This window comes from Chrysochloris asiatica, unplaced genomic scaffold, assembly GCF_000296735.1.
Source record: "Chrysochloris asiatica unplaced genomic scaffold, ChrAsi1.0 scaffold00312, whole genome shotgun sequence".
In the NCBI taxonomy this organism is placed as follows: Eukaryota; Metazoa; Chordata; class Mammalia; order Afrosoricida; family Chrysochloridae; genus Chrysochloris; species Chrysochloris asiatica.
In genome coordinates, this window is record NW_006408830.1 from 1,890,155 (window position 1) to 1,902,237 (window position 12,083).

The window sequence follows — 12,083 nt, forward strand, 5'->3', positions numbered from 1 at the left end:
CGGTAGTGACGTTGGCCCAGGATTGGACATTGTTTCGTTCTGCTGTGCATAGGGTCGCTATGAGTCGGTTCCAACTTGATGGCACCTGACAACAACAACAACAACCAATTTCTGCAGTCTAAAATTGATCAACCATGTAGTCAAGATGCATTGGTAATTACTGATGATTGATTGGAATGCAAAAGTTAGAAACAAAGAGAAAAGATCAGCACCTGAAAAATATGCCCCTGGTGATAGAAATGACAGTTGAAATCGCATGATTGAATTCTGTAAACCAACTTGTTGCAAATACCATTTTTCAGCAACAGCAACTATACACATTACCTCACCAGAAGGAGTACACAGGAGTAAAGTTGACTACATATTTGGGAAGAGATGATGGAGTAGCTCAGTATCATCAGCCAAAACAAGGCCAGGGGTTGACAGTGGGTCTCCTTTCTTTGAAATGGGCACAAATACAAATCTCTTCCAATCAGTTGTAAACCAGGTAAGTTGTCTTCCAAATACCTTGACATAGATGAGTAAGCACCTCCAGTGTTGAAAGATTTCAATTTGTATTCCATCAATTCCTGGAACCTTGTGCTTTGCCAATTCCTTCAGTGCACCGTGGATTTCTTTTATTTAGTATCCTTGGCTCTTGATCATATTACGCCTCTTGAAATGGTTCAACATAGACTGTTTCTTTTTGGTACAGTGGTTCTATATATTCCTTCCATCTTCTTTCTGTATCATTCAGTAGGGAATCCTTCAGTATTTCAAGTTGAGGCTTGAATTTTTTCTTCTGTTTCCTCAGCTTGAAAAATGCTGAGTGTGTTCATCCCTTTTTGTCATCTAACTCTAGGTCTTTGCACATTTCATTGTAATATTTGACATTGTCTTTTTGAACTTAGAAATTTTCTGTTTAGTTCTTTTAACTCTTCATTTCTTTCATTTGCATTTTAGTATGGTGTGGCTCTGTGGGTTAATGCGCCAGACTGCAAAGCTGTTTGAACTGCAAGGTCGGCAGTTCAAGTTCACTAGCTGCTCCTTGGAAACCCTATACAGGGTTGCTGTGGGTCAGAATTGACTCGACAGCACTTTGCAACAACAACATGCTGGAGATAAAGTTTCGAAGTCTCTTCTGATATCCATGTTGGTCTTTTCCTTCTTGCCTTTATTTTTTTTATGTTTTATTGTGAATTATGTGATAGTTTACATGGGAGAACATTAGCTTTACATGGTTACAGTCCCTTCCATGCATCATGAACTAACCACAGGGTAAGGTGTAAGCCTGCCTCCCTCCCCCACACAGCCCCTTTCCCTCTCTGGGTCTAGAGTTCCCAGATGCTCCATCTCTCCACCTTGTCTCTGCCTCCATCTCTGGCATCACTGTTCCTCTGGGTAGGGTCCCGCACTCTGCTCTTCTCCCTTGATGTTTTTTTGTCATCTTAATGACATTTTTTAAAAAAACTTTTTATTTTGAATTGAGTGAAGGTTTTACATTGAAAAGAATCATATAGTTTGCTTGATTACAAGGTTACAATTCCCTCCATGTACCAACAATTAACAGCATTTGACTTTATTCACTGGAACTCTTGCTTTCCTTCCTTTGTTTCCTACTACCTTCATCTTTACCCTGCTAACCTCCCCTTGTATATTGCCTTCCTTGTTGCTCAAAGTTTCTCTCCCCTTCCCCCTGTAACCATCATAGAAGGTTTCATTTATCAAGAAAATTTTTTCTTGTAACTTTTTACAACATTGGTCTCATACGATGTTTGTCTTTTGTAATTGACTCATTTCACTCTTCCAGGTTTGACCTTGTTGTGAGGCTTTTCACAGATTGATCATTATTCTGCAAAGTTTTGTAGTATTCCATTGTGTATATATACCAAAGTTTGTTTAACCAGTCTTCTGTTGGTGGACAGTTAGGCTGCCTCCATCTTTTTGATATTTCTCTTATAGACAGTATATTGAAGAATCCTGTTTTCTATCCATTTGGGTCTTTACCTCTTCTCTGGTAGCGTAGTGGTTACAAGTCAGGCTGCTAACCTCAAGGTCAGCTGTTCGAAACTACTAGCCGTTCTGCAGGCTAAAGATGAGGATTTCTGCTCCTGTAAAGATTTACAGCCTCGGAAACCCTATGCAGGGTTGCTGTGAGTTGGAACCAACTCTGTGGCACACAGCCAGTATATGTAATCCATTCAGTGTAATTATCAGTAGGTATGAATTGATTGCACTCATTTTTCTGTGTGTTTTATTGTGTTCCTGCTGGATTTTTTGTTCCACATGAATTTGTACACTGGGTCCTTTTTTTGTGTGGGCTTTCTTGTCATTTTCCTTTCTGCCATGTAAATGTTTACTAAATCTAATCCATTGGGTTTTCTTTTAAGTTGTCCTTATGATAGTGCCACATTGTTTTCATCACTGTAGCTTTGGTAGTAAGTTTTGAAAATGGAAAGGGTGAGTCAAGTTTGCTCTTTGTTTTCAATTTCATTTTAGCTGTTTGGGATGATTAAAAACGTATTTAACAGCTTTGCACTCCTGCTTCTCTCTAAGCCATTTATCTTGGTGGTTGCTTGATGAGCCCTTCAATACCAAGTTGTAGACATCCTGAATGTTCCCCCAGATCCTTTCCATGTGTCTGTAAGAACAAGGACATTCTCTTTCAGAACCACATCCAAGTAATTTAAATTTCCTCATATACAGTTGAGATTCAGATTTTTCCAGTTGCCCAATGGGCGATATTGTTTATTTTATAATCCAATCTATCATATGGATGAAAGCTAACTACCCAGAGTGGTTTTAGTTATAAGTGCAAAAGCTATCTAGGGCTTTCTCTAGTATCTGTTGGTCCAGTTAATCTGGCTTTTTTTTTAAAGGAGTTTGAGTTTTGTTCTACTTTTTCCTTGCTATCTAGTTCCTTCTGAAGTCCTGATATGACACTGTAGGATAAGCACTGAACTGCTAACCTCAAGGTTGGCAGTGCAAACCTCCCAGTTGCTCCTCAGAAACCCTAAAATTTTTTTGTTGAAATACTGATTTTAGTAATGAAAGGTATTTTGAATGAAGTGCAAAAATTTGGGGGGGCGGGCGCAATAAGGATTTTGATAGAATTGCTGTTGTTAAGTGTCGTCAAGTTGGTTCCAACTTACAGCAACACTGTATAGGTTTCGAAGGCTGCTTCCTGCGAGAACAGAAAGCATCATCTTTCTCCAGTAGAGCACCTGGTAGGCTCAAACTGCCGCCCTTGTGGTTTACAATCCAGTGTTCATCCTACAGAGTCACCATGGAAAGGGGTTGTTAGTGCTGGAGTTGGAGGGATGAGACCTGTTTATTCATATTTGTATATTTACAGAAGCCCCCACTAATAGTGGGATAGTGTCTTCCCACTTTACGGGAAATGATCTGTGCGCACTGTATGCTCCATGGGCCACTGAAGGGTTAAACCAGGCTCCAGTCCGGGAGCACACTTTGTAATTGATGGCTAACTCTTATTTGTCTAGTCTCTAATATAACTGCCAGCACTTTTCGGTCTCTCCTGATAATTGGCAGTTTTGCAGACCAGGCTAGCTGTCTTGCAGATTGTCCCACAATCTCGAGTTGTTTGTTGTCACCTGTGACTGTGCATGGTTCTGATTTCTATGCATCGGGTGGCACATATCATGTTGATTTGCCCTATGTGGCCAGCATGAGGTGTGTGGGTGGGTGACTGATGATAATGCTAGTAGAGACCACACTGATGGAGTGCATCCTGTAGGCCAGGCTGTCTGGGCAGCATGTGTAAGAGTAAGTACCAGACTCCTGGTGGCACACTGGTTAAGTGCTTTACTGCTCACTGAAAGGTAGACAGTTGGAACCCACCAGCCTCTCTACATCTTTCCATGGGAGCTGTTTCCATAGAGGTGACAGTCTTGGAAACCCTATGGGACAGTTTTACTTTGTTCTACAGGGTTGCTGTGCGTTGGAATCGACTTGCCAGGCCATGGGATCCTTGTCCCACCATCACCTCCTCTTAGCACATGAGAAAACTGAGGCTCAGAGAGGCTAAGTCACTTGGCCACATTGCACACTGAGTGCGAGGCGTGGATGGAACCTGGACGTAGGCAGTGGTCACCCCCCTCACCATACCATGGAAATGCATGCATGGAAAGGCTCAGTTAAAGCAGAGGCACCCACCCCTGGAAGTCTTTCTTGACACACTGCCTTGGTGACAGCTACAAACTACCATGTGACACAGTGGGATTGTTGAATGACTTTCTCAGCTCAGCCTGGGCTCCCTGCCAGGTGTCCAGAGCCCCTCTGATCCCACTGTGATTGCCCTTTTCTTGCCTGTGTCTCCCTGGGGACCAGGAGGTGTTCCCTGAAGGTGCATCTGGCAGAGGTGCCACACTGACGGCAGGTTAAGAGGGGCCAGGTAGGGTCTGGCAGGGATAGTAAGGGGGAGGGAGCAAGGGGACACAGCCTCTACAAATGCAGCCCCAGGGCCCTAGGGTCCCGCCAGCTGATACCAGCTCCTTTTCTCTCTCGTAGATGAAGATGTGTGTGTGTTTAAGTGCTCGGTGTCCCGAGAGACGGAGTGCAGCCGTGTGGGCAAGCAGTCCTTCATCATCACCCTGGGTTGCAATAGCGTCCTCATCCAGTTCGCCACGCCCAACGGTACGTCCCTTCTGCCCGGAGCCGCAGGGGGTGCTGGGACTTGGTTTCCATGGAGAAGTAGACCAGCACTCAGAATCCATTTCTGCTGTCTGAGATGCTTCCTGACCACCCAGGCCTCCTGGGGGATATGGGAAGTTGGGATGAGGATTCTTGGAGTGCAGAGGCCAGCTGACCCCTCTGGGTGGCATGCAGGGACCCACAAGATGCCTCTGGTGTGCTTGTTAGGCAGGGTCATGTGCAGCTCGTGGAGGTAGGTGGTAGCCTGGGAGGTGGGTGTTGGTGGGGGTGTGGGGCAGGGTTAGGTGGTCTGGAATGGAAAAAAACAAGCAAAGATTGTGCTTGCTGGAAAATGGCTTGAGTCTCTTTGTGGTTACAGGGGTGAGCCCATGGGGATGTCTTCCAGGGTCCAGACTAGTCCTGCAGGCTGCTCGGTGGCATCATCATTGACAGGCCAGCCCAGCAGGCTACTGTGGTGTGGCTTCACTATGCTTTATTTATTGTTGAAAAAAAAATAGGTAGAAATACAACCCTCAGAGATAACCATTAACATTTGGAGGTGTAAATCCTTCTAGACTTTTGCTAGTCTGTGAATATTAATATATACATGTGTATGTGTGTATGTGTGTTGTTTGTTGTTAAATGCCATAGAGTCAATTCCGATTCATAGCAACCCTGTACAGGGTATCTGAGGAGCAGCTGGCGGGTTTCAGCTGCTGACCTTGTGGTTTACAGTATATAATATATAATATGCTGGACTACAAAGTTGGTTTGAATCACAAGATCAGCTGTTCAAGTTACCACTCGCTTCTTGGAAACCTTGTACAGGGAACTGACTTGACGGAACTTAACAACAACATATACGTGTGTGTATGTGTATATATATATATATATGTATGTATATGTATAAAAGACCTGTTATTAATATAGTTCTACTTTTTTACTTGATAGGATATTTGGGTCATCCCTTTGCCCATTTTAAAGGGCTATAGAGCTCTCCACCCTGTGCATGGTCATGGTCTGTCCTCTTTGTGCTTTTCTTGGCCACTGAGGTCTGTTAAGACTTCGAGGTTAAATCTTGTTCCCCCTGCCAGGCACAGACACTGCCGTGAGCCTCTTGGTGGGCATGCAGTGGTGTACTGGGGTGAGTGTGAAGCTTTGTAGCCTGAGTCAGTGGCAGGTGCCCCTTCATGGGGATGTGCCCAGGCCTCTCCCACCAGATGAGTCAGCACAGTCCAGTCCAGGATGCTGACCCCTGCCTTTGCCTTGTGTCCATTCCTAGTTGGCAGGCTTGACTGCCCTTGTTCTTTTCCTTTAAATGCTTTTGGGAAAAAGAAATTAGCAAGTTCCACATGCTCTGGGTTGAAAAGTTAGGCTGTGTAGGCAGACAGGGAAAAGGCCATTAGCCTATTGAAAGGTATCCCTGGGGTGGCCACCCTGACCACCCCTCGGTGACCTTTCTCCCTCTTCCAGATTTCTGCTCCTTCTACAATATCCTGAAGACCTGCCGGGGCCACACACTGGAGCGCTCTGTCTTCAGCGAACGGACGGAGGAGTCCTCAGCTGTGCAGTACTTCCAGGTGGGTGCAGCACTCCTCACCCCCACTCCACGGCTAGGCCTTTTCCCACAGCAGCAGCAGTGATGCCAACTGGTGTCTGGAAGCGTACAGTAGGCAGACCTGAGTCACGCCCTGGCTCTATGCAGTTTTCTTAGACTTGGTGGGTCTTGGTTTCCTCATCTGTGAAACGGAGATGCAGGCGCGCCTGCCTTAGAGGGTTGCTGGTAGGATTTGACTGCAGAGGCAAGCTCAGGTTCCCAGGCATTTTGGAATGACCACGCTAGGGCAGTTACAGCTTACTGAGCACCATTGCTTGCCAGGAACCACACTCTGCTTTCTTACATGTACAGAAGCAGTAGAATTCGCCCAACAACCCTAGGAGGTAAGTACTATTATTGTCCATTTTACAGATGAGAAAACTGAGGCTCAGAAAGGTTAAGTGACTTGTTCCAAGTCAAACAGCTATTATTCATCAGAGCCAAGATGGGAAGCCAGGTCTGCCTGATGCCAAAGCCTGTTGTACCTTTGCCCAGGTGCCACACTACCTCCTAAACCACCTGTTGTCATACAGAGAGACACTGCACTTCACCTGCCTGACGCTTTGAGCCCTAGGGGGTCTGTTTATGTATTCCTCCTCCTCTTGGGGCTCCTAGAATGGTCCCAGAACTCCACCTGTGGCTAATCTGAGTTCTCCTGGGTGGTATTCAGGCCCAGGCAGCCTGTAGCTCTGGGGCCTGCCCACCACAGTAGCATGATGGGGTCAGTGGTCCCCTCTGTCCCCAAGGTCTGCCCTCCAGCTCCCTGCTCTCTTTCTGGGAGCTGCCAACAGGTGCCAGCAGAAGGTCTGCTGCCTCCCAAGTGAGGTGCCTCAGACAACCCCTTCGGCCATTCTGGGCCCCTTGTCCTGCAGTGTGCCCTGCTGCCATTGATGTGTCTCTGTTCCAGTTTTATGGCTACCTGTCACAGCAGCAGAACATGATGCAGGACTACGTGCGGACAGGCACCTACCAGCGTGCGATCTTGCAGAACCACACAGACTTCAAGGACAAGGTGAGCACTGAGCCCAGGCACCTGTGAGGGCAGAGAGGACCCATGAGTGAGGCTGCCGTAGCTGAGGGTGTGCACTGGGGCCACTAGATTTTCTCCTGCCTCTTTTCCCTCTGGTCCTGGCCTCACACGCCCCTGCCCTCAGCTCCCCACTCCCACCTCAGGCTGCCAGTTGCCTCTACTTTTATTTTCTTCCATCACAGATTTTATCATCAGTTTTTTTCTGATTGCAAAAGTCAAATCTACTCATTGTAAAAACGCAAAGAACACAGTGTGTATCTAGTATTTCCATCCAAATTAGCCATTGCCAACAGTATGAACAGTATGAAGTTTCTTTTTCTACATTTTTCCATGTATTTTATAATGACTTGACTTACTTCAGTGTTTACATGGTGTATCAGAGCTCCTTAATGTGTATGTGTGTGTGTGTATATATATATGTTGTTGCTAATTGCCGTCGAGTTGGGATCCGACTCATAGCGACTTTGTACAGGAATTCTGTACAGGGTTTCTGAGGAGCAGCTAGTGAGTTGGAACTGCTGGCCTTTACAGCCCAAACAAACTTTGCAGTTTACCGCATTAACCGGCAGCGCCACACCAGAAATATATATATAATATATATAGAGAGAGTCCTGGTATGGTGCTGTGGGTGAATGCGACAGACTGCAAAGCCATTTGAACTGCAAGGTCAGTGTTTCAAGCTCGCCAGCTACTCCTTGGAAACCCCATATAGGGTCACTGGGTCGGAATCGACTTGACGGCACTTAGACAACATATATGTATGTGTGTGTATATATATATGTGTTTGTGTATGTATGAGTATGTGTCTATATATACACACACACACACACACATACACACACACACATATGTATATATATATAGAGAGAGAGAGAGAGAGAAAGCTCTAGTAGCGTAGTAGTCATGAGTTGGGCTGCTGACCTCAAGGTCAACAGTTCAAAACTACCAACTGTTCCGTGGGAGAAAGATGAGGCTTTCTGTTCCTGTAAAGATTTACAGCCTCAGAAGCCCTCCCTATACAGGGTTGCTGTGAGTTGGAACCAGCTCCACGGCACCACCATTTATGTGTGTGTGTGTGTATATATATATATATAATTATAAATTTTTTTAAAGAAATAGGATGCTATTAAACACACCTTTCATGCACAACAGTCTTCTTCCCATGTAAAGTATGTCTTGGGGCACTTTCACATCAGTGTGCATGTCACACTGCTTTAGTGTCTAGTGGTTTCCCATATAGATGTTTACTTCCTTGTTAACCTTTTAATATTACTATGTAATGTAGGTTGCCACTGCCAAGTGGGCTCCAACTCATGGCAACCCTATGAACAAAGTAGCAAAACATTGCCTGGTCCATTGTTGTGACTATAGTACTGCCTTCCACCCTGATGGGGGACGGGCTCAGCTTCCAGAATCCTATCACACAGCTTTCTATTGGGATCCATAAGGTTTTCACTGAGTTTTGGATTTAGATCACCAGGCCTTTCTTCCTAGTCTTACCTTATTTGGATGCTTCACTGAAACCTGTCCATCCTGGGTAACCCTGCTTCCAACACAGAAGCCACAGCTGGAGGATAAATCTCATATGGGCGTGGAAGTAAGAGAGAGAGAGTAAATAGAACCCAGGAAGCATATTTAAAAAATGAAGGTTTGTTCCTCACACACCCTGTTACTCAGAGTTTGTTTTTTCTTTTTAACCAAATTGGAGCTTATTTTTTTCCTGGCTGGATCACTGCTCCTTGGAAACCCTATACAGAGTCACTGTGAGAACAGACTCCACAACACTTGACAACAACAAACTTGGATTGACATGGATTTGCCTCCTCCAGTGCCGTGGCACTCCACCCCCCAAAATGTGGGGTGCACTTTAGCCTTGGTCCCTGGGGCCTGGGGAGAGTGACAAGAGTGCTGTCGTGTGTATTGCATTTGTCCTCTCAGCATACATTGTGCTGGGGCCCAGGCAGTGCCTGCTTCTTCAGGGCCTTCTCTCTGGCTCTCTCAGGACCCAGAGCCCTGTCCTGGCTCAGCTAGAGCTCTGAGAAGTACCCCAGGGCATTCCTACTCTGGCACACTTATGCCTATCACATGCCATGCTCAACACCACCTCTGCCATATTCCTGCCAGAACCATGGGTCCTCATTCTGCTGAGTGAACGATCACAGACTCCAGAAGACAGGACTTTGTACCAGACACTGGCCTGGACTCTGAAGATGGATGAGGGGAGCCCAGCTGCTCCTGCCCCAGCCCAGGCCCTGACTGCTCTTCAAATAGGGGTCAACATGGAGCTAAGAGAGACTACCAGCAACACCCCTGGGGCCTCTTGTCCTTGCGAGGGCTGCAGAGACCAGAGCAGCGTCTCTCAGTGTCAGCACAAGACCTGCAGGGTGGGGGCAGAGAGGGGGCTTTTCCTGTGGAGGGCCCCTGCCAGGTGACTTCACAGAGCCTGACTTTGGATGCTGTCCCCCTTTTGCAGAGATTTCACATGTTATTTTTAAAAATTGGTCCATTAATGTGCCTTTGGAACCCGAGGCTTCCATGTTCTTCCAGGCGGGTCTTAAACCCCAAACTCAGGGCCTCTGGCCTGTGTGGAAGGTCAGTGACTGAGGGCGACACCTGAGTGCGGTGAGCCAGGCCCAGGCCACAGCCTCCCTTCTTCCCCACTGGCTCCTGCTGTCAGTGACCCAACTCAGCTGCTAAGGCAGGACGTGACCTGTGAAGGGTAAACTTGACAGTGAAGGCAGGTCTGGCCCCTAGCACCACTGTTCACCAGCTCTGGGGCTCTGAGCGTGTGGCTGAGCTGGAAGTCCTGCTCAGTTATCCAGATGTGCTCAGTTGTCCAGATGTACATGGACTCGGGCTGGCCAGAGTGAGTGGTAAACGTGAGCCGCTTGTACAGCCATCACCTCACACCAGTGTCTGACCTCCCCTCCCCACCCCAGATTGTTCTGGATGTTGGCTGTGGCTCTGGGATCCTCTCGTTTTTTGCTGCCCAAGCTGGAGCCAGGAAGATCTACGCAGTGGAGGCCAGCACCATGGCCCAGCACGCGGAGGTCAGTGGCCCACAGGGACTTCACCCGTCCTCATCCTTGTCCTGTAGCCCACAGCAGACAAGTGGGCAGTGGCCCTGGCCTGTTAGAAGACTCTTGAGTTTCCAGAGACCTGAGCTTGAGTCTCAGAGCCGGCAGACGTCCCTTTTAGACTCTGATCTCCTTTGTCCTACCCAGAGCAGAGCAGTGGTGGGAGCGAGCTGCTCCTTGGCCCTGAGGTGGTGCCACCTCCAGACTGGCTGGGTGGCTGCTAGAGCAAGGACTCTTTTGAGTCTTTGGAGGCCGGCCTCATGCTGTAAGGGGGACTGTGAAGTCATCTGACTGCTGGACAGTCCTGGGCCTCACCGCACCTGTGCAATGTGGACAGCAGTAACATTTCAGTTCATCCATCTGAGTGGTCGTATTTAAGGGCAGACAGTGGAAACACCTCCCGCCCCACTTTCTGGCTCCCAACTACCCAGCCCGTCCCCAAAGGGAGCTAGGTAGAGAAAAGTCGCTGCAGAGATACATGGTGGATTTATCACTGTTGACGCCTGGGTTTCTCTCCTTGCCATCCCCTGGCTTTGCTCCCTTTCCAGTGTACCTGGGTCTCTGTGTACAGAACTGGCCATTCCTTTTAATAGGTGGACCTACCACTGTGGAGTCAGCCACTCTCCTCTACCTTGACATTTGGTCTGTCCCTTCTCCATGGGCACCTCTCCTGAGGGGGATTGGCTGTGGGATAATCCCTATCTAAGACAAGAAGGGTCCAGCCCCAAGTTCGGTGGCTGTGGCAGCGTGGACCTGCATCTATGTTGGCTTCCGGGGATAGTTGCCTTCGTGGGGTGCGGCCTCGGGCTACAGCAGGAGAGGCCTGAGAGAGGGCTCTTGGTGGGCTCTGCTAGTCTGGGTGCTGAGTTGAATGTGGGATGCTTATACGGGGTGGCAAGGTGGATTTGGTGGCTGGGTGTGGATGGAGGAGAGGACCCCATGGAGGATCAGTGCAAGGAGCACTCCACAGCCCCTCTGACCTGCCTGCCCATCTGCAGGTCTTAGTGAAGAGTAACAACCTCACTGACCGCATCGTGGTCATCCCTGGGAAAGTGGAGGAGGTGTCCCTCCCTGAGCAGGTCGACATCATTATCTCGGAGCCCATGGGTTACATGCTCTTCAACGAGCGCATGCTGGAGAGCTACCTCCATGCCAAGAAGTACCTGAAGCCCAGCGGTGAGTGTCCTGCTGGCATGTTGGGGGGCCTAGTGAGCAAGGGGAGTCTGGGCATTGGCCCTCAGCCCCCCACCTGACCCCAGCTGCAATGACTTTGGATGCTCTGGGCCCCAAACAAGACCAGATACTGCCTGCCTCTGTTTCCCTAGAGATCCTAGGGGTTGTGCTAGGCTTGGCCCCGAATGCCACAGGACAGTCTCTAGCTAGGGATCGGGATTGTGACAGGGTGCAGAGATTGGTGAGGTCCTGAGGCAGGCAGTCTGCTGAAGAGCTAAGCCCTCTTCACTCTGGGAGCCTTCCCCTTAACCTGCCTCAGCTGCCCCCCAGAACCTGCTCTCCCTGAGAGCCAAAGAGATAGATGGGACAGGGAAAGAGTATGTGTGACAGAGGGGGAGGAAAATGTGGGGATTGTGTGTTTGTGTGTGGGGGGGGTGAGAAACAGTGGAGGGCGTAAGAGAGGGAGAGAGAGTGGGGGAGTGTTGTGTGTGAGTGAGGGAGAGTGTGAGAGGAAGGGAGAGAGTGTGGGTGGTGTGTGTGTGTGAGAGGGAGGGAGTGTGAGTGAGAGTGTGAG

The 12,083-nt window shown here is 48.2% G+C and overlaps 1 protein-coding gene across 1 annotated transcript in view; it reads left to right on the plus strand.

Moving 5' to 3' along the window:
* Nucleotides 1–12,083, plus strand: part of CARM1 (coactivator-associated arginine methyltransferase 1) — a 58,938-nt gene that overhangs the window by 37,763 nt on the left and 9,092 nt on the right. Inside the window, exons 3-7 of the mRNA XM_006875165.1 lie at nt 4,510–4,635; nt 6,106–6,212; nt 7,137–7,241; nt 10,199–10,309; nt 11,335–11,512. Coding sequence (XP_006875227.1) covers nt 4,510–4,635; nt 6,106–6,212; nt 7,137–7,241; nt 10,199–10,309; nt 11,335–11,512 — 627 coding nt within the window. The remainder of the gene's footprint in view (nt 1–4,509; nt 4,636–6,105; nt 6,213–7,136; nt 7,242–10,198; nt 10,310–11,334; nt 11,513–12,083) is intronic.